Source organism: Salvelinus alpinus, chromosome 2 (assembly GCF_045679555.1).
Source record: "Salvelinus alpinus chromosome 2, SLU_Salpinus.1, whole genome shotgun sequence".
NCBI classification, from domain to species: Eukaryota; Metazoa; Chordata; class Actinopteri; order Salmoniformes; family Salmonidae; genus Salvelinus; species Salvelinus alpinus.
In genome coordinates, this window is record NC_092087.1 from 66,214,444 (window position 1) to 66,235,680 (window position 21,237).

The 21,237-nt window shown below is 42.1% G+C and overlaps 3 protein-coding genes across 10 annotated transcripts in view; 2 read left to right on the top strand and 1 right to left on the bottom strand.

Moving 5' to 3' along the window:
- The first annotated feature begins 1,229 nt into the window (after positions 1 to 1,229).
- Positions 1,230 to 17,256, top strand: LOC139567042 (presenilin-2-like). Of its 2 annotated transcripts, none has more exons than XM_071388479.1 (11): positions 1,230 to 1,390; positions 1,737 to 1,903; positions 2,326 to 2,546; positions 3,382 to 3,523; positions 3,742 to 3,809; positions 8,192 to 8,412; positions 9,013 to 9,111; positions 9,745 to 9,813; positions 12,723 to 12,845; positions 13,171 to 13,286; positions 15,390 to 17,256. In XM_071388479.1, exons 2-11 carry the CDS (start codon positions 1,775 to 1,777, stop codon positions 15,543 to 15,545), a joined length of 1,344 nt encoding a protein of 447 aa, XP_071244580.1. In that variant the 5' UTR covers positions 1,230 to 1,390; positions 1,737 to 1,774; the 3' UTR covers positions 15,546 to 17,256. The 2 variants fall into 2 exon arrangements, with proteins under 2 accessions (XP_071244580.1, XP_071244587.1); XM_071388486.1 differs by having other exon boundaries at positions 1,269 to 1,390; positions 1,727 to 1,903.
- A 420-nt stretch (positions 17,257 to 17,676) lies between these two features.
- On the bottom strand, positions 17,677 to 20,269 carry LOC139567055 (protein dpy-30 homolog). Of its 4 annotated transcripts, none has more exons than XM_071388513.1 (5): positions 20,193 to 20,269; positions 18,701 to 18,741; positions 18,545 to 18,592; positions 18,081 to 18,223; positions 17,677 to 17,886 (listed from the first exon to the last, which is right to left on the bottom strand). In XM_071388513.1, exons 2-5 carry the CDS (start codon positions 18,716 to 18,718, stop codon positions 17,814 to 17,816), a joined length of 282 nt encoding a protein of 93 aa, XP_071244614.1. In that variant the 5' UTR covers positions 18,719 to 18,741; positions 20,193 to 20,269; the 3' UTR covers positions 17,677 to 17,813. The 4 variants fall into 4 exon arrangements, with proteins under 4 accessions (XP_071244614.1, XP_071244625.1, XP_071244596.1 ...); XM_071388524.1 differs by lacking the exon at positions 20,193 to 20,269 and adding an exon at positions 19,652 to 19,789; XM_071388495.1 differs by lacking the exon at positions 20,193 to 20,269 and adding an exon at positions 19,253 to 19,388.
- Positions 19,529 to 21,237, top strand: part of LOC139567023 (spastin-like) — a 44,389-nt gene continuing 42,680 nt past the window's right edge. For all 4 annotated transcript variants that reach the window (XR_011673212.1, XM_071388447.1, XM_071388452.1 and 1 more), the window contains exon 1: positions 19,529 to 19,886. Coding sequence is in view for 3 of the 4 variants with exons in the window: in XM_071388447.1 (XP_071244548.1) it covers positions 19,529 to 19,886 (358 nt within the window). In the remaining variant the exon portion in view is untranslated. The remainder of the gene's footprint in view (positions 19,887 to 21,237) is intronic.

Consider the following 21,237-nt stretch of genomic DNA (forward strand, 5'->3'; position numbering starts at 1 on the left):
AGACCAGATGCTGCTGGAAGTGGTGTTGGAGGGCCAGTAGGAGGCACTCTTTCCTCTGGTCTAAATAAAATATATCCCAATGCCCCAGGGCAGTGATTGGGGACACTGCCCTGTGTCGGGTGCCGTCTTTCAGATGGGACATTAAACGGGTGTCCTGACTCTCTGAGGTCATCAAAGATCCCATGGCACTTATTGTAAGAGTAGGGGTGTTAACCCCGGTGTCCTGGCTAAATTCCCAATCTGGCCCTCAAACCATCACGGTCACCTAATAATCCCCAGTTTACAATTGGCTCATTCATCCCACTCCTGTCCCCTGTAACTATTCCCCAGGTTGTTGCTGCAAATGAGAATGTGTTCTCAGTCAACTTACCTGGTAAAATAAAATAAACATAAATTGAAAAATGGCATACGTAGCCCACATATCAATACATACAAACAAAATATCTAGGCCAAATAGGGGAGAAGCTTGGTGTTGCTTTGTCTGTTTTTTTAACCATATTTGCTGTTCATTTGGGAAATATGAGATGGAAGGGAGTTCCATATAATGTCTCTATTTAATACTGTACGCTTTTAATTTTTTTCTGGATTTGGGGACTGTGAAAAGACCCCTGGTGGCATGTCTGGTGGGGTAAGCGTGTGTGTCAGTGCTGTGTTGACTATGTAAACAAATTTTAATTTTCAGCACATTAATGTTTCTTTTGAAAATAAGAGTTGCAGTCAGTCTCTCCTCAACTCTTAGCCAAGAGAGACTGGCATGCATAGTATTTATATTAGCCCTCCGATTACAATAAAAAGCAAGACGTGCCTCTGTTCTGGGCCAGCTGCAGCTTAACTATGTCTTTCTTTGCAGCACTTGAGCCTGCAGGAGTTGCTTTTTTTAGTGTGGTGTCAAAAAAGCAGAGCATCTCTTTACTATGGACAGACCTCTCCCTATCTTTACAACCATTGAATCTACATGTTTTGACCATGACAGTTTACAATCTAAGGTAAAAACACCAAGTCATTGAATCTTCTCAACTTGTTCAACGGCTACATTTTAATGTAGGCTTTAAGGCAACAACACATTTGAAAGGGGGTGTAGAATTTCTATAGGCACTGTAAGATGAGTGGCTGGTATTTGCAAGTTTGATAAACATATTTTTTATATATATTTTTACTTTTAACGTTATTCTTTTGTTGTATTTTTACAAAGCAAAAGTATTTGAAGTCACAAGTTGTCTAGTGACTTTACAGAAGCACGGATCACGTGGTCCACCAGGCATCAGCTGATGACTTCCTTGTTGCCGTTCTGTTTGTCGTCAGATAAGAGCAATTGCAGAAGCGCTTCCTTTCATCCAAGAACGGACGCGGTGGTCTTGGTCTTGTTTATGTCAAATTGTGGATTAAGAAGGTACTTTGACACGTTTAATAACTCACTTTAATATAGAACGTACAGCTTTTTAATTGTACTAATGCTCTTGCTAGCTAGCCATCAAGCTAACTTTAATCTAAATACCAGACTGTAGTGCCATTGCGGTAAACCTCCTTTTAGCTAGCTACAGTAACGTTAGAGTATCCTGAAATTATGTATGTAGTTTTAGGCTACGTTTTTCGATATCAACGTAGTCGATAATCCAGTCAGCCCTGCGGAACTATAATGATTGGGCGTCAGTAAAGTTGCAGTTTCTCTTCCCCCCCCCCCCCCCAAATAACATCGCAAATTAATTTTGTCTTGACTAATTTGTAGAATTTTGCAGCTGTGTCCCACTCCTCTGCCGTCGCTAACATTCCATCCATGAGTACCTCAGACAGTGAAGAGGACTCCTACAATGAGAGGACAGCTCTGGTTGCATCCGAGATACCTTCTGTGCCATCTTACCAACAAGACCCTGACCAACCCCAGCCTGCAGACATGGAGCCCAGGGTAGGTGTCCTCTGCACTGTTGGGCAAATGCCCTTCCCAGAGCAGGGACACCGTAGAGCCATTGAATTGATCCATCTTAATTGTTCTTTGTGATTCCTTGTATCCTATCTCCTCTCCTCCTTTGCAAATGTATTGGAGGAGATGGTCCAAGGTCCCTCCCTGCACCCTCCCCAACGCATTTTGAGAAGTCGGCAAGGGGAGAGGATGCAAGGAATTTAGGATGACTTGAGAATGAGCCTTTGAATCAAGTGTCCGCAACTCTTGGATAGTGGTGATTGTGATGAATATATACTGTGGGTATCACAGCCACTACTTGCTATTTTCTGTTTAAACCTTCATAGTGCAATAATAACACTATTATTCACACCATGTACTATTTCTATGTAATAAGCAATGCTAGAAAGTGCTCCATTACCTTGCAGCGCCGCCTGGTGGCCCCAGAGCCTGCAGCTGAACCCCCCAGCCTGGACAGGAGTGCCGTGGAGCGGGAGCCCGTAGACCTGGAGGAAGAGGAGGAGCACACCCTCAAGTACGGCGCCAAGCATGTCATCATGCTGTTCGTCCCCGTCACCCTTTGCATGGTGGTCGTCGTAGCCACCATCAAGTCGGTCAGCTTCTACACTGAGAAGAACGGACAGCAGCTGTAAGTGTTTTTTTCCGTTTAGTAGCCTAGCTTAGGTTATGTTCTGAGGTATAAAACGGACAGAAGTGGGGAGGGGCTGCTACCTGTACCTGTCCAATAAGAATTGCACATTTTTGTGTTCCATTTCAAAACGTTTTCTGTTGTGTGCCCTAATGAACACGACCCAGTGTAATATGAGAAGAGATGCTTCTTTGCGTGATAATATGAGATGAGATGCTTCTATGCAGGACATTATGAGAAGCGGTGGTTCTCGCATATCTTTATGACAGAACCTTAAGGGAACTTTTCCTGTGATTTGACACTGACATGCTTAGAACTTAGTAGACACTAAAGTCTTTATAACTTGAGTATGTTACACGACAGGTTTTCCCACGATTTAGTAGAAGCTAAATTCATATCTATCTCAATGGAACTAAGGCTAAATTAGGGTTGGCCAACCCTCCCTCTGGTCATAGGGAGCTACTGGGTGTGCAGGCTTTTGCTCCAGCCCTACTATAACAGCCTAAAATCCAGAACCTGATTTTGTAGAATAAGGTGTGTTTGAGTATGGCTGCAGCAAAATGCTGCAGGAGGGTAGCTAGCTAGTAATCTGAGAAGGAGGGTTGGCCAATCATGAGATAAATATTAGGTGTAGATAATATTAGGTTTAGAGTGAAGTTGCACCTAGATGCTGATCCAAGGTCAGTTCTGCATTTCCCCCACTAAAAGTTAAGGTTAGGATTGGGGGAGGTGAAGCTGATCCTAGATCTGTACCTAGGGAGAAACTACACCATGGAAGATAGCATTTGCGTTAGGCCGATTTTCATGATTGTTGATTTGACTCTGGCCCTGTTAGGATCTATACGCCGTTCACAGAGGACACAGACACAGTGGGTGAGCGGCTGCTCAACTCTGTGCTCAACACCATCATCATGATCAGCGTCATCGTGGTCATGACCATCTTCTTGGTCGTGCTCTACAAGTACCGCTGCTACAAGGTGAGACAGACCAAGGGTGTATTCAGTAATGTGAAACATTCTGAACATTGCAGATAGAATACCAGGGAATTGTGTCCACTCTATTCATTCTGTCTGACAGGTAATCATATCTGTTGTTTTACACCCTACATTTCTATCTAAACATTCTGTAATGTTACATGTTCCTGAACAGGCCCCAAGCTTGGAGTGCTATATTCTAATGCTCTGTGTCGTCTTAGTTCATTCACGGATGGCTCATCCTGTCCTCGCTGATGATGCTCTTCTGGTTCAGCTTCATGTACCTGGGGTGAGTGTACATCCCTGGAATTGTTTGTAGTCAGCCGTATGGTATTATGTTGCCTGGCTGTTGTGGTTGTTTCAAGGAGAGAGTGGGACAGGAAGGCTGTCTCATATATAGGCTCTTTATATGGGCTTAGTTCATGGCTCTGGTCAAAGGTAGTGCACTAAATAGGGAATAGGATGTCACTTGTTTTACACCCCAACGCACCAAATACATTTGGGATAGTAAACTGGAAGTGCTTCTCTGCACTATGGTTATTCTGGGCTAGTTAAATTGTGTGTGTGTGTGTGGCCACACAATGCTTGCGTTAGCCGGGCGTTATTGATACACACAGCAAGGGGAACTGATACAGCTGCTTCGTTGGAAGCAGAACTTGTTAATTAGAACCTAACAATACATATTTTCAGAGTTAAAAACTTGACGGACCCTATGAAAGCTCAAACCAAGTATATTCTTCCCAGAGGGTCAATACAGCTGCATCAGACAAAGACATGTTTAGAATAATTGTGGTTATGTGTACCCCACTTTGGGTGGAGTCTCCTCCTTTTCGCTAAACTTAGTTTCCTGCCTAGCAATAAAGGTACAAAGTGATACTGGTAATACACTTTTCTTTCTCCCTTAATGTGACATGACCTGACCTCGACCCCCTTCATCACTAATCCATGGCTCTCTCCCCTTGTCAATGCTGCCACGTGTTCGTTTCCCCTGCACTCAGCACATTCCAAGCTTAATTGCACACGCAAATACCTTCCTCCTACAGATAACCATTAACTTCTGGTGTAGACCCTCTAAATCTAAGCACTCAAAATTTCAATAGGATACCTGATAATTAACCCTATCCCAAGTTTGAGTTAGTACCCAGAATCCATCAGTATTTTGATGCTACTTTTCTCTGTGGTTATTGACAATTTTCCCCAAAATATTGCCTTAAAGCAATTTCCACCACACTAGTGTATTAAGTAACTTTGTTGGCTCAAACTTCTCCCCATTCTGCTTTTGTTATTTAAAGAACTGTCTGACCGATCTGAAAGATCACCTTAGTCCCTGGGCCAGAGATTTAACTTAAACAGAACGCCACTGTCTTCGCTTATAGTACCAGTCAAACGTTTGGAAACACCTACTCATTCCAGGGTTTTTCTTTATTTTTACTATTTCTACATTTTAGAATAATAGTGAAGACATCAAAACTATGAAATAACACATATACAGTCATGTAGTAACCAGAAAAGTGTAAAACAAATCAAAATATGTTATATTTCAGATTCTTCAAAGTAGCCACCCATTGCCTTGATGACAGCTTTGCACACTCTTGGCATTCTCTCAACCAGCTTCATGAGGTAGTCACCTGGAATGCATTTAAATTAATTAGGTGTGCTTTAAGTTAATTTGTGGATTTTTTCCCTCCTTGATGCATTTGAGCCATTTAGATGTGTTGTGACAAGATAGGGGTGGCATACAGAAGATAGCCCTATTTGGTAAAATATCAAGTCCATATTATGGCAAGAACAGCTCAAATAAGCAAAGAGATACGACAGTCCATCATTACTTTAAGACATGAAGGTCAGTCAAACCGGAAAATTTCAAGAACTTTGAACATTTCTTCAAGTGCAGTCGCAAAAACCATCAAGTGCTATGATGAAACTGGCTCTCATGAGAACCACCACAGGTAAGGAAGACCCAGAGTTACCTCTGCTGAAGAGGATAAGTTCATTGGAGTTACCAGCATCAAATTGCAGCCCAAATAAATGCTTCACAGAGTTCAAGTAACAGACACATCTCAACATCAACTGTTCAGAGGAGATTGCGTGAATCAGGCCTTCATGGTCAAATTGCTTCAAAGAAACCACTACTAAAGGACACTAATAAGAAGAAGTGACTTGCTTGGGCCAAGAAACATGAGCAATGGACATTAGACTGGTGGAAATCTGTCCTTTGTTCTTGTAAGTCCAAATTTGAGATTTTTGGTTCCAACTGCTGTTTCTTTGTGAGACGCAGAGTAGGTGAATGGATGATCTCTGCATGTGTGGTTCCCACCGTGAAGCATGGAAGAAGTGTGGGGGTGCTTTGCTGGTGACACTGTCTGTGATTTATTTAGAATTCAAGGCACTGTCACGGCTGTTGGAAGGAGAGGACCAAGGTGCAGCGTGGTGTACATTTTCTTTAATAAATCAAAATGACGTCGAACAAAACAATAAACATTACAAAAAGAAGCCTTTGAGCTTCACGGTTATGTGCCCTAAACAAAGTCAACTTCCCACAATGACAGGTGGAAAAAGGGCTACATAAGTATGGTTCCCAATCAGAGACAACGATAGACAGCTGTCCCTGATTGAGAACCATACCCGGCCAAACCATAGAAAATCATAGAAAAACAAAACATAGAATGCCCACCCCAAATCATCACACCCTGACCAAACCAAAAAGAGACATAAAAAGGATCTCTAAGGTCAGGTCGTGACAATACCCCCCCCCAAAGGTGCGAAATTGGGCCGCTAAACCTATAGGGGAGGGTCTGGGTGGTCATCTATCCGCGGGGCAGGCTCAGGTGCGGGACGCAGACCCCACTCCACCGCTGGCTCACCCCACTTTGGTGGCACCTCTGGTGCGGGGACCCTTGCTGCCGACCCCGGACTGGGGACCCTCGTAGCGGGCCCCGGGCTGGAGGCCGTCTCTGGGGGCTCCGGGCTGGGCGCAGGCACACAGGAGACCTGGCTCTGGGAGCAGGCACAGGACTCACCAGGCTGGGGAGACATACAGGAGGCCTCTTCCTTGGCCGAGGCACCGGATACACTGGGCCGTGGAGGCGCACTGGCAGTCTCGAGCGTAGAGCTGGCACCACCCGTTCTGGATGGATGCCCACTTCCACCCGGCAAATGCGGGACGCTGGCACCGAGCACACCGGCCTGTGAATGCTCGGCCGAGACACAGTGCGCATCACCCCATAGCACGGGGCCTGACCAGTCACATGCTCGCCACGGTAAACACGGGGAGTTGGCTCAGGTCTCCAACCTGACTCTGCCAAACTCCCCGTGTGGGCTGCCTCTCGGGCTTCCTTGCCAGCCGTGTTCCCTCATAACGTTGCCGCTCCACCTTAGCTGCCTCCAGTTCCTCCCGTGGACGGCGATACTCCCCAGCCTGCCTCCAGGGTCCCTTACCATCCAGGATCTCCTCCCATGTCCAGTAGTCCTCTTTACCACACTGCCTGGTCCTTTGGTGGTGGGAAGTTCTGTCACTGCTGTTGAAGGATGAGGACCAAGGTGCAGCGTGGTGAGCGTGAATTTTACTTTATTTAAGAATGACGCTGACAAAAAACAATAAACCATACAAAACAAACCGTGAAGCTAAAGGCAATAGTGCCAACAAACAAAGACAACTTCCCACAATGACAGGTGGAAAAGGGGATACCTAAGTATGGTTCCCAATCAGAGACAACGATAGACAGCTGTTCCTGATTGAGAACCATACCCGGCCAAAACATAGAAATAGAAAATCATAGAAAAACAAAACATAGAATGCCCACCCCAAATCACACCCTGACCAAACCAAAAAGAGACATAAAAATGTCAGGGCGTGACAGGCACACTTAACCAGCATGGCTACCACCGCATTCTGCAGAGATATGCCATCTCATCTGGTTTGGGATTAGTGGGACTATCATTTTGTTTTTCAACAGGACAATGACCCAACACACCTCCAGGCTGTGTAAGGGCTATTTGACCAAGAAGGAGAGTGATGGAGTGCAGCATCAGATGACCTGGCCTCCACAATCACCCAACCTCAACCCAATTGAGATGGTTTGGGATGAGTTGGATCGCAGAGTGATGGAAAAGCAGCCAACAAGTGCTCAGCATATGTGCGAACTCCTTCAAGACTGTTGGAAAAGCATTCCTCATGAAGTTGGTTGAGAGAATGCCAAGAGTGTGCAAAGGGTGGCTACTTTGAAGAATCTAAAACACAAAATATATATTTTGATTTGTTTAACACTTTTTTTGGTTACTACTTCATTCCATATGTTATTTCATAGTTTTGATGTATTCACGATTATTCTACAATGTAGAAAATAGTAAAAATAAAGATAAACCTTTGAGTAGGTGTGTCTAAACTTTTGACTGGTACTGTACATCAACGCAGCATTCTAATTACTCAGTTCACACGCTGGATGGGAGCATCTCAACAGTTTAATGTGAATTCCTCATCCTAAAAGATAGGACAGATGAAAGGAAGGGTATACATCTGTCCTACTCAGATCACTATGGATGAAGGATAGGAGGTGAGGAAAGGAAGCCACTAGTGATCATTGAGATACATCCCTTGTCTGTAAAGCGGTTTGAGGTTTGAATGCACTTTAAATTAAGTTCGATTTGACAGGTCTCTCTCCTCCTATCCAGGGAGGTATTTAAAACCTACAACTTGGCCATGGATTACCCCACAGTAGCCATGATCATCTGGAACTTTGGGGCGGTAGGAATGATCTGTATACACTGGAAGGGGCCTCTGCAGCTGCAGCAGGCCTACCTCATCGCCATCTCGGCCCTCATGGCCCTAGTGTTCATCAAGTACCTGCCCGAGTGGTCCGCCTGGGTCATCCTGGGAGCCATCTCCGTCTACGGTGAGTAGGAGGGCTCAGAGTACATATTGCTGTTGGTTTATACTGTCTGGCATCGTCCGGAAACAACCCCTAGCAATTTAGTCTCTAGTCTAGACACTGAGATGATTTGAAACAATTGGATAGATATAAGGGCCTTGAATAGATAATAATTTCCACTTAGCATATCCCTAGACAAGGTGGAGGTTCCATCTTTTGTCTAGAAATGTAGAAGATTTGAAAGTATTGGTGGTGCAAGGTCCTTGGATGGGTATAAATTCCAACTAGCCTATCCCAGTGTGAATGTACTATCCTATTCCGTATACCTATCTAATCCTTTTCAGATCTTTGTGAATAGCCAAGAGGGGTAGAGACTACAGGTTGTTTCTGGACTGACTCTTTGATTTAATGGCATAGGTGTTAAATTGATGCTTCTTTTTAACTGATGGTAGACCAGTTATCATGCTGCTGTACAGACCTCGACTATTAGCTGAGCACCATCTATCAAAAAGTGTGCTATTTCATCATGTATAAATGTTGCAATCATTCTTCCAGTAGTTCAGTACTTTTTTTTTTTTGCTCATTCAGAAATTCCTGTGTCATGCTTCTGTCCTTTGTTTGCAGATTTGGTTGCGGTCTTGTGCCCTAAAGGTCCTCTCAGGATGCTTGTAGAGACCGCACAGGAGCGTAACGAGCCCATCTTCCCTGCTCTCATATATTCATGTAAGTACAAGGTTTTGTACATTGGGGCACACCGTAGCAAACTGTTTTGCAACAGAAAGTGTATCTTGTTAAACAAGTTCATGGGGTGTATTCTCTTCAAACCAAACGGAACAAAGAGACCTACCTGAATTTGTCCAATAAATTAATTTCATTTTTTGTTGCAAAAATGTTTTGCTACCATACGAGCGTTTTCTTCATTTTTACAATTCTATGACATTTTTTTAAATGTTGGTTGCTTATATTTGTCCTTTTTGATGTTTAAAAAAAAAAATCTCCCTATTCCCCCTGAGACACTCTCGAGAGTGTGGTCACGGCCACAGTCTGCCATTATCATCTGGAGTAATTTAGGGTTACGTGCTTTGCTTAAGTGCACATAATGAACAAGACCCAACTCTGAGGGAATAGGCATCATGCAAAGTAGCGGCTCCTTGTCTTGGTGCACGGGGGCCCTTTATGAGTGTGTGTTTTAGTTCAATTTAGATTTGACCAAAATGTCTGTTTCGGTTTCTTTGAGTTGGTTCTCGAGCCTTTGGTATGGTTCGTAATTTCCTTCAAATAGAATGCCTTTCGACCAAAATTATGAGTCTTGCAGAATTGCACCAGTTTACTAATAGGACTTTAAATTATTTTTAGCTGCCATGATATGGATGGTTGGGATGGCCAACCCAGCAAGAAATGCAGAGCCCACAAATCAAGATACAGGTATGTTTTGTCTAATTTCTGCTTATAACACTTTGGCTTTAATAATGCTCAGTTTGTTCCTAGTCTCAACTATATACAGTGGGGAGAACAAGTATTTGATACACTGCCGATTTTGCAGGTTTTCCTACTTACACAGCATGTAGAGGTCTGTAATTTTTATCATAGGTACACTTCAACTGTGAGAAACGGAATCTAAAACAAAAATCCAGAAAATCACATTGTATGATTTCTAAGTAATTAATTAGCATTTTATTGCATGACATAAGTATTTGAAAACCTACCAACCAGTAAGAATTCCGGCTCTCACAGACCTGTTAGTTTTTCTTTAAGAAGCCCTCCTGTTCTCCACTCATTACCTGTATTAACTGCACCTGTTTGAACTCGTCACCTGTATAAAAGACACCTGTCCACAAACTCAATCAAACAGACTCCAACAGACTCTCCACAATGGCCAAGACCAGAGAGCTGTTTAAGGACATCAGGGCTAAAATTGTAGACCTGCACAAGGCTGGGATGGGCTACAGGACAATAGGCAAGCAGCTTGGTGAGAAGGCAACAACTGTTGGCGCAATTATTAGAAAATGGAAGAAGTTCAAGATGACGGTCAATCACCCTCGGTCTGGGGCTCCATGCAAGATCTCACCTCGTGGGGCATCAATGATTATGAGGAAGGTGAGGGATCAGCCCAGAACTACACGGCAGGACCTGGTCAATGACCTGAAGAGAGCTGGGACCACAGTCTCAAAGAAAACCATTAGTAACACACTACGCTGTCATGGATTAAAATCCTGCAGCGCACGCAAGGTCCCCCTGCTCAAGCCAGCGCATGTCCAGGCACGTCCGAAGTTTGCCAATGACCATCTGGATGAACCAGAGGAGGAATGGGAGAAGGTCATGTGGTCTGATGGGAGAAGGTCATGTGGTCTGATGAGACAAAAATAGAGAAAATGAGTTCATGGCTTTAGAAGCTTCTGAAAGGCTAATTGACATAATTTGAGTCAATTGGAGGTGTACCTGTGGATGCATTTCAAGGCCTACCTTCAAACTCAGTGCCTTTTTGCTTGACATCATGGGAAAATTAACAGAAATCAGCCAAGACTTCAGAAAAAAATTGTAGACCTCCACAAGTCCGGTTCATCCTTGGGAGCAATTTCCAAACACCTGAAGGTACCATGTTCATCTGTACAAACAATAGTATGTATAAACACCATGGGACCACGCAGCCGTCATACCACTCAGGAAGGAGACGCGTTCTGTCTCCTAGAGATGAATGTACTTTGGTGCGAAAAGTGCAAATCAATCCCAGAACAACAGCAAAGGACCTTGTGAAGATGCTGGAGGAAACAGGTACAAAAGTATCTATATCCACAGTTAAAACGAGTCCTATATCGACATAACCTGAAAGGCCGCTCAGCAAGGGAGAAGCCACTGTTCCAAAACCACCATTAAAAAAGCCAGACTACGGTTTGCAACTGCACATGGGGACAAAGTTTGTACTTTTTGGAGAAATGTCCTCTGGTCTGATGAAACAAAAATATAACTTTTTGGCCATAATGACTATCATTATGTTTGGAGGAAAAAGGGGGAGGCTTGCAAGCCGAAGAACACCATCCCAACTGTAAAGCACTGGTGTGGCAGCATCATGTTGTGGGGGTGCTTTGCTGCAGGAGGGACTGGGGCACTTCACAAAATAGATGACATCATGAGGCAGGAAAATTATGTGGATATATTGAAGCAAAATCTTAAGACATCAGTCAGGAAGTTAAAGCTTGGTCGCAAATTGGTCTTCCAAGTGGACAATGACCCCAAGCATACTTCCAAAGTCGTTCCAAAGGACAACAAAGTCAAGGTATTGGAGTGGCCATCACAAAGCCCTGACCTCAATCCTATAGAAAATGTGTGGGCAGAACTGAAAAAGCGTGTGCGAGCAAGGAGGCCTACAAACCTGACTCAGTTACACCAGCTCTGTCAGGAGGAATGGGCCAAAATTCACCCAACTTATTGTGGGAAGCTTGTGGAAGGCTACCAGGAACATTTGACCCAAGTTAAACAATTTAAATGCAATGCTAGCAAATACTAATTGAGTGTATGTAAACTTCTTACCCACTGGAAATGTGTTGAAAGAAATAAAAGCTGAAATAATAAATCATTCCCTCTACTATTATTCTGACATTTCACATTCTTAAAATAAAGTGGTGATCCTAACTGACCTAAGACAGGGAATTTTTACTAGGATTAAATGTCAGGAATTGTGAAAAACTTTTTTTTTGAATTTTGAAATGTATTTGGCTAAGGTGCATGTTAACTTCTGACTTCAACTGTATGTATGTATGTATGTATGTACAGTTGAAGTCGGAAGTTTACATACACCTTAGCAAAATAAATTTAAACTCAGTTTTTCACAATTCCTGATTTATTTTGATTTTCCCATGATGTCAAGCAAAGAGGCGCTGAGTTTGAAGGTAGGCCTTGAAATACATCCACATGTACACCTCCAATTGACTCAAATTATGTCAATTAGCATATCAGAAGCTTCTAAAGCCATGACATCATTTTCTGGAATTTTCCAAGCTGTTTAAAGGCACAGTCAACTTAGTGTATGTGACCCACTAGATACAGTGAAATAATCTGTCTGTGAACAATTGCTGGAAAAATTACTTGTGTCATGCACAAAGTAGATGTCCTAACCGACTTGCCAAAACTATAGTTTAATTAACAAGAAATTTGGGGAGTGGTTGAAAAACAAGTTTTAATGACTCCAACCTAAGTGTATGTAAACTTCCGACTTCAGCTCTGTGTGTGTGTCTATGGTTTCAAAGGTTTCACATTAACGTTTTTTGGATGAGTGCACTGTAGATTTGAATGAAGGACTTAAAATTAATAAACTTTTGCCATTTTCGGTTCCTCAGATGAGGAGGCACATCAGAGTGAGGGCAGCGCCCTGGCGAGCGACTGGGTGGAGCCAGAGACTCAAGTGTCCTCAGGGATGAACAGGTCCTACTCAACCGAGGACGACCTAGACGAGGAAGACCGTGAGTACTTTCTGAATCCTAAATCAACCACTAGCCCCTACCCCTTAGGCACAGGATCTGAAAGGATCGGATAGGTGTAAGCAATGGTGGTGAACATTACACCAAGCCTATCAAAATGCAGCCATTTGCCATTTCTATCCAATCCTTTCAGATCTCCACAAATGTATAGGGGGTATGGTTCTAGGGGTTGATTGGGGATTGGACGAACATCTCCCATAGCAAAAAAAAAAGTCCTCAATTATTTTTTAGAATTTGTAATAAATGTGTTTTCTTATGGTGTGAAACTAATCCAAATGGACATGCTGTCTTGTGGTATAATCTGCAGGAGGAGTCAAGCTGGGACTGGGGGACTTCATCTTCTACAGTGTGCTGGTGGGGAAGGCTGCCTCCACCGGAGGAGACTGGAACACCACGCTGGCCTGCTTCGTGGCCATTCTCATAGTGAGTGTTGCAGTCAGAAAAACAAAGTGTTGGAGAAGAAAGTAAAAGTGCATTATGTGCCATGTAAAAAAAGCTAATGTTTAAGTTCCTTGCTCAGAACATGAGAACATATGAAAGCTGGTGGTTCCTTTTAACATGAGTCTTCAATATTCCCAGGTAAGAAGTTTTAGGTTGTAGTTATTATAGGAATTATAGGACTATTTCTCTCTATACCATTTGTATTTCATATACCTTTGACTATTGGATGTTCTTATAGGCACTTTAGTATTGCCAGTGTAACAGTATAACTTCCGTCCCTCTCCTCGCCCCTACCTGAGCTCGAACCAAGAACACATCGACAACAGCCATCCTCGAAGCATTGTTACCCATCGCTCCACAAAAGCAAAGCAAGGGGAACAACTACTTCAAGGTCTCAGAGCGAGTGACGTCACCGATTGAAATGCTATTAGTGCGCACCCCGCTAACTAGCTAGCCATTTGACATCGGTTACACCAGCCTAATCTCGGGAGTTGATAGGCTTGAAGTCATAAACAGCTCAATGCTTGAAGCACAGCGAAGAGCTGCTGGCAAACGCACGAAAGTGCTGTTTGAATGAATGCTTACGAGCCTGCTGCTGCCTACCACCGCTCAGTCAGACCGCTCTATCAAATCATAGACTTAATTATAACATAATAACACACAGAAATACGAGCCTTAGGTCATTAATATGGTCAAATCCGGAAACTATCATTTCGAAAACAAAAGGTTTATTCGTTCAGTGAAATACGGAACCGTTCCGTATTTCATCTAACGGATGGCATCTCTAAGTCTAAATATTGCTGTTACATTGTACAACCTTCAATGTTATGTCATAATTATGTACAATTCTGGCAAATTAATTACGGTCACTGTTAGGAATAAATGGTCTTCACACAGTTCGCAACGAGCCAGGAGGCCCAAACTGCTGCATATACCCTGACTGCTTGCACGGAACGCAAGAGAAGTGACACAATTTCCCTAGTTAAAAGAAATTCATGTTAGCAGGCAATATTAACTAAATATGCAGGTTTAAAAATATATACTTGTGTATTGATTTTAAAGAAAGGCATTGATGTTTATGGTTAGGTACACATCGGTGTAACGACAGTGCTTTTTTCGCGAATGCGCTTGTTAAATCATCACCCGTTTGGCGAAGTAGGCTGTGATTCGATGAGAAATTAACAGGCACCGCATCGATTATATGCAACGCAGCACACGCTAGATAAACTAGTAATATCATCAACCATGTGTAGTTAACTAGTGATTATGTTAAGATTGATTGTTTTTTTTAATGCTAGCTAGCAACTTACTTTGGCTTCTTGCTGTAGTCGCGTAACATGTAGTCAGCCTGCCATGCAGGCTCCTCGTGGAGTGCAATGTAAGGCAGGTGGTTAGAGCGTTGGACTAGTAACCAGAAGGTTGGAAGATCGAATCCCCGAGCTGACAAGGTAAAAATAGTTAGTTCTGCCCCTGAACAAGGCAGTTAACCCACCGTTCCTAGGCCGTCATTGAAAATAAGAATGTGTTCTTAACTGACTTGCCTAGTTAAAAAAGATAAAAATGTATAATCATTTGGCCACAATTGATGTCCAAAAATGCCGATTACCGATTGTTATGAAAACTTGAAATCGGCCCTAATTAATCGGCCATTCCGATTAATCGTTCGACCACTAGTGTGGACTGTTATTATGCATACTGGATGGACTGGTTACCTTATTCTACACTCCAAACGTTCTATCCATGAGTCTGGGAGTGAACGTATAGGCCTAGGTGATGCTGTTGGTTCATTGATTGTGCAGAGTGGCTTAAAGAGTTAGCCTACAATTATAGTGAATAACTTTATTTGTTTTTTCTAATTGTATTTTTAATTGTTCAGTTGCATGTCTGAACGAATGTTCATGATAAGCAGACTCATAGTAAACTAGAAAGGCAGTTCCAGCAGAAACTTTGGAATGGGTGTTGATTGCTAGCCTATTTAGTGTGGTGGCTAAGCTGAGATAGCCCTAAAAATTGTATGATAAAGCACCAAATGTGGCCCATTTTGTGGATTTGAAATGTTCTTTAATGAGTCCCTGTGTCTCACAGGGACTCTGCCTCACTCTTCTGCTGCTGGCCATATTCAAGAAGGCCCTCCCAGCTCTCCCTATCTCCATCACCTTTGGCCTGGTCTTCTACTTCTCTACAGACAACCTGGTCCGCCCCTTTATGGACAACCTCGCTGCCCACCAGTTCTACATCTGACTTCCCATCTGGGGGTCAATGGAACGCACAACAATTTTTTCCCCCACGCCTGTTCTCGTGTTTTCCATCAATGGTAGTCTGTGAGCAAGGATTTGATTGGGGGGACTATAATGCTTTTTAATCAGATTGTGTATATTTTGCTAACAGGTCACCACAAATGAGGGTAAAATGCATCTAGGATTGTTTCATGTGGCAGATGTACAGTAATACATTGATACAAGACGGGTGTATCGGTCTGTCTCAGTTCTTATTTTCCAGATATAGGATGGCGTCAAGTTGTTTCTTCTCATTAGATAAGTCAATTTTGATAAAATGCAGGTCAGAAACAGGACATTGTGAATTATCAGGAGAAATCACATTTGTTATTACGCACTATAGATCAATTTGAATTAGGCATTTATGTTCCACTCAACCAACTTTGGGTTATTTTGAGGATAACTTGGCACTTCAATAGATCACAAGTGAAGTGGTAACTTGAACAGTCAAAACATAATGCAGTGATCCATTAAAATCAATTCCCCCTCAAATATCTGCTCAAGGCTACTGGTTTTTAAAGGGGCAGTGCAGGCCGAAACTTGATTTTCCATTTTTTTATATTTTCATTTTGAGTTCAAAATAACTAAAATTGTGAAAATGATAATGCTGCCTTTCTTAGTGTAAGAGTTTTTATTTATTTTTTTTACACCTGGAATTTCAGCCTGTTCAGGTGGGATGGAGTTTTTGGCCCACAGCATGACATCACAATCTGATCTGATTATTCTGACCAATGACCCCCATTCACAAAAATGGTTCGTTCCTACAGAGTGAATCCTGTGGCTGTGGCTTGCTATATAAAGCAGGCAGACAGCCATTGAGGTCACTGAGTGTATTTGGTGTTATTTTCATGAAATAAACAGTAATTTATTAGACACAGTGATTTAAAAATTACATTAAAACTGCATGGGAGCTTTAATGTCTTGAGAAAGCGGAAACCCAAAAAGTCAAATATATTTTAGGGCTTCACTTCGAGAGTAGTTTTTACTTGATAAATGAGGTATCAAGATTCCAACCCCCTATTGCCCTTCTGTAAATAAGTGAATTAAATAAATAGAACAAGCATAGATTAAAATGAAAGTTTTGTTTGAGGCACTCTTCAACAATTGATTCAATCTTGTATGACTCGTAGGAAATTATTTAACTTCATTTTTTATTTTCTAATTGTAAAAAAAAATCTAAATGGAAGTCAAAGCATACTCCAGTTTGCTAATTTCTGCAGAGTTGCCATGTATTGTGAAGGAGGGTGCCAAAAGGTGTAGGGTGATGTTGCCCATAGATACTGCTCTTGGTTCAGTTTTGCATTTCCCCACTAATGATTAAGTTTAGGATTGGGGAGCGGCTGATGCTAGATCTGTACTTAGGGGAAACATTATCCCGGAGTGCTCAAACAAACATGAAGCATTGTTTTCTGTTTATCAGTTTGTATTGCAGTCTAGGTTCTAACTGCTCACTGAAGACCAACTTGGTAGTAAAATACCGGTCTGCTGTTTGGAGTGCATTTACATGCAATGAGTGTGTAGTCTTTATATTGAAAATATATATTTTATAGAATGTAATAATGGTGTAACATTTTATTTATCTTAATACACCTAAATGAATTTCTCGATGTATTTTCTTTTTTTGTTGTACTTTTTTCATTGTGGTGTGCAATAAAGTGGTACATCTGCTAAATTAATTCCAAGAGCAGAAATCTAACAATGGATGAAAGGGTGATTCTAAAATGACAGTTTAGGGTTATTTAGCACCAACTTCCTTGTTTGTATTTCTTATGATTAATAGAATGGAGTTTGGGGCGTCCTAGATTGACCCTTTTATCAAAGGGGCTCATCACCAGCTCTGTAGCTCAACTAGTGGTAGAATAAAACATGGCACTGGAATGATGCATGTGTCATTTGGCAATATGAAAACATGACATTGTTAATTAGAAAGCAATGTTTCCTCTTGTAAGCATTTTGGTAAATGGACTGAATTTGAATTTAGAAAAATATGCCCTGAAGGGGATCATGATGCAAGGGAACTAGAGGTGCAACGTAGTTGGTGTCTTTTGTATATATTAGTTTACCTCTGACATTTGCCCTAAAAGAAGAGTACCATATTTCCCTGCAGCACCATCTTTATTATGGTTTAAAAAACTACATACAGTATCATTAGCAAACATAACCAATGACAAACAACCATTTCCTTGATTTTAAACAGATGGCCTCAAAGTGCACATTTCCATCCGTCTGGAGCTTAATTTCGATCTTCAAACTGTGATTTGTTCTTGAGAAGGAAGGCTGCTAAGAATTCAATAGGATTTGCAGGTCTGAAAGAGAAGACAAAATGGAGAACGTCACATCTTTAACAAAGTCTGGTAGCTTGAAAGTTACTTGAAACCCAAATGCTCTTCCCTTTTCATAGTACTGCTTGTTCTATAAATTTTTTACAAATACATTTCCAAGCATTTCATGCAGAAATGTGAAAAAAATCTGAGCCCCTGCAAAGACATTTTCAACATACCTTTCCTTGGCCAGCACAGATAAGCCTTGAAGAAGAATGGGCACCACTGTCTGATCCAAATATGCCCTCGTGGGGAGCGACTGCAGATCCACCTTCTGTTTGGAGACCTTCTCTGTGTTGGCTTTCTCATTTTCCACTATTCTCTACATAATGTGGTGGTGAAAGAGGTAGCAGAGATACAGAAATATCAACAGTTACCGCCACTATCCATGCATGTAAGCATCTCAAAAGTGCTCAGAATTGCAATCTCATACAATGTAGACTAACCAATTTGTACCAAAATGTATAGGCTTCACACATTAGTGCATGCTATGTTAGAGAGCTGTGCATACATTGCTTATTCAGTAGACAATCAAGGTTACCATAACTATCATAATGCAGTGTGATGTTTGAGTCTTTGAAATGGTCCCCTTTTCATGGACATGATTTTCTGAAAGGCACAATAATCGTATAGATTGTCATACCTGGATGTTTTCCGTCAGTCCATATTCAGAATGGGGGGTTTCAGCTGTCTAAAAAGGAGCAGAAATATGTATTTATTTTTAAAATTGTCTATCAAACACACCATTTAAATGAAGAGAACCACTTAAAATCCCTAACTACATCTGCATTAGACTTACTGGAGTGTGCACCTCCATAGATTGGTCTGCGTCCGTGTGATCTGAGAGAAACATACATTAACGTCAGCTACCTACATTATAGGCAATAGGAAGAGGATAGTCAGTTAACGTAAAAGTCTTCAGAATCATTCGGAGACAGATCAGCAACAATATCAAAATGTCAACAACCGCAAGGACGGTGGTTCTGTCATCGTTTAACTAGAACGTAAAATACACACACTTACTCCAGATTAAATTCAGGTAGATAACCACATAGGAGTACCATCCATTCTTACAAGTCAAAGAAAGTACCCTACAGGCAGGCTCGCTACAGTAATGTCGAATGAATATATGAATTCAAGTGGCGGGTAAACTAACGTTACTTTAGCTCTTTGGCTAGCTAACGTTATCATGTTAGCAACGACCTTCCACCGTGAACCAAGGACTGTTGCCGACAGAACAGACTGGATTAAACAAATTGTTGGGGTATACGAAAATAATACAAGCTAAATGTACCGCTACAACTATAATAGAACGCAAAAAGTGCCGATAAACGAACAACATTTCACTTACCGTCCGCCATGTTTGTTGTTGGTATTTACGCGATGTGCGTGGTCTACGTAAAATATTGTTTTCAGTTACGTACTGTCTATGATAGGACAAGAGTGAGCGTGCCACTCCTCTCTTTCCCTTTTGTTCGTTTGGTAACCGCCCCGTCCAATTTTATCAATATTTAGACCACCATGTCTGAGAATATGTGGCAACTGTAGACGCTGCAAAGGTTGAGAGGCAACCCAAGCAAAAGGCAAGACCGTTATGTTATGGATACGATAGTGAGCCATCGGGTGAATGAGTTCTCCGGGAGGAAGAGGCAGCAGAAAGAAGCGAGGCCCTGCAGGGTCCCCGCCCGACGGAGGGGCCACCTGCGACCAGGTGTCACTACATAAACGAAATTTGTACTACTTCTCATACCCACTGCTGGCGTTGTTTGCAGTGCTCCGTGTCCTCGTCTTGCATTTTGGCGAACTCTTCGCCTGGCTGTGCGAGCGGATGTCTCGTGCTATGGCTGCGAGACCCAAACAACGGGCAGCAGACGAGCATGCGAACAAGGTGTGCGAGCAGGACATCGGCGAGCAGATCCGAAACCACCACAAACAAGCATTCGAGTACATCTCAGTGGCTCTGCGAATTGACGAGGATGACAAAGGTATGTTTTCAGTGTAGTGTGACTGCTATTTACAGCAGCACCACTGACTGTTGTGTAGCTGGGTTTAACAGCAGTTGTCACGTTATCAACTGGTATAAACCCATGTGTGGATAATGCAAAGAAAGATACTACTGTCAATACAGATTGAAACAAAACTGGTTAAATTTAACTAGGCCTATTGATTCAAACTATTGATTCAAACTCAGGCTCTGTACCCAAACAGCAACGCAATGGAGCATGTAAAATTATTATTATATTCTAAATGCAAACGAGGAAGTAAAGAAAGAGAGCGGTCAGTTGACTTACTGGTTCAAGTTGTGATTTTCTGCATGATAAAAGGTGTGGCGCAGAAGTGTTGATCCTATGATATCTTGTGTATTTATGGGGCTTTCCGTAGAAACCGCCACAGTTTTTATAATGTCATCATGCAGACAGAGAGAGAACAGTTGTTCTGTCAATGACATTGTCTGCAATCACATAGCGATATTAGCTTATTGGACTACAGATACATATCTGTCCATTATACCACCACACTATTACTACAATAGCTTACTGTTGAGGCGGTTGACAGAGTTATGCAGACTGTTCAATATGGCTTGGAGAATATTCCTGCCTACTCAACCTAGGTCTCAGACTGGCTGAATACAGTCAGCCATATGGTAGGCCCAGGGGCGAAAGGGGGCAATATGTTAGCGGTAGAGGTCGACCGATTAATCGGAATGGCCGATTTAATTAGGGCCGATTTCAAGTTTTCATAACAATCAGAAATCGGTATTTTTGGACACCTTTATTTAATCTTTATTTAACTAGGCAAGTCAGTTAAGAACACATTCTTATTTTAAATGACGGCCTAGGAACGGTGGGTTAACTGCCTCGTTCAGGGGCAGAACTACAGATGTTTACCTTGTCAGCTCGGGGGATTCAATCTTGCAACCTTAGTTAACTAGTCCAACGCTCTAACCACATGATTACATTGCACTTCACGAGGAGCCTGCCTGTTACGTGAATGCAGTAGAAGCCAAGGTAAGTTGCTCGCTAGCAATAAACTTATCTTATAAAAAACAATCAATCAATCATAATCACTAGTTAACTACACATGGTTGATGATATTACTAGTTTATCTAGCGTGTCCTGCGTTTGCGGTGCGTATCGTTGCTCCAATGTGTACCTAAACATCAATGCCTTTCTTAAAATCAATACACAGAAGTATATACTTTTAAACCATCATATTTAGCTAAAAGAAATCCAGGTTAGCAGGCAATATTAACCAGGTGAAATTGTGTCACTTCTCTTGCGTTCATTGCACGCAGAGTCAGTGTATATGCAACAGTTTGGGCTGCCTAATTTGCCA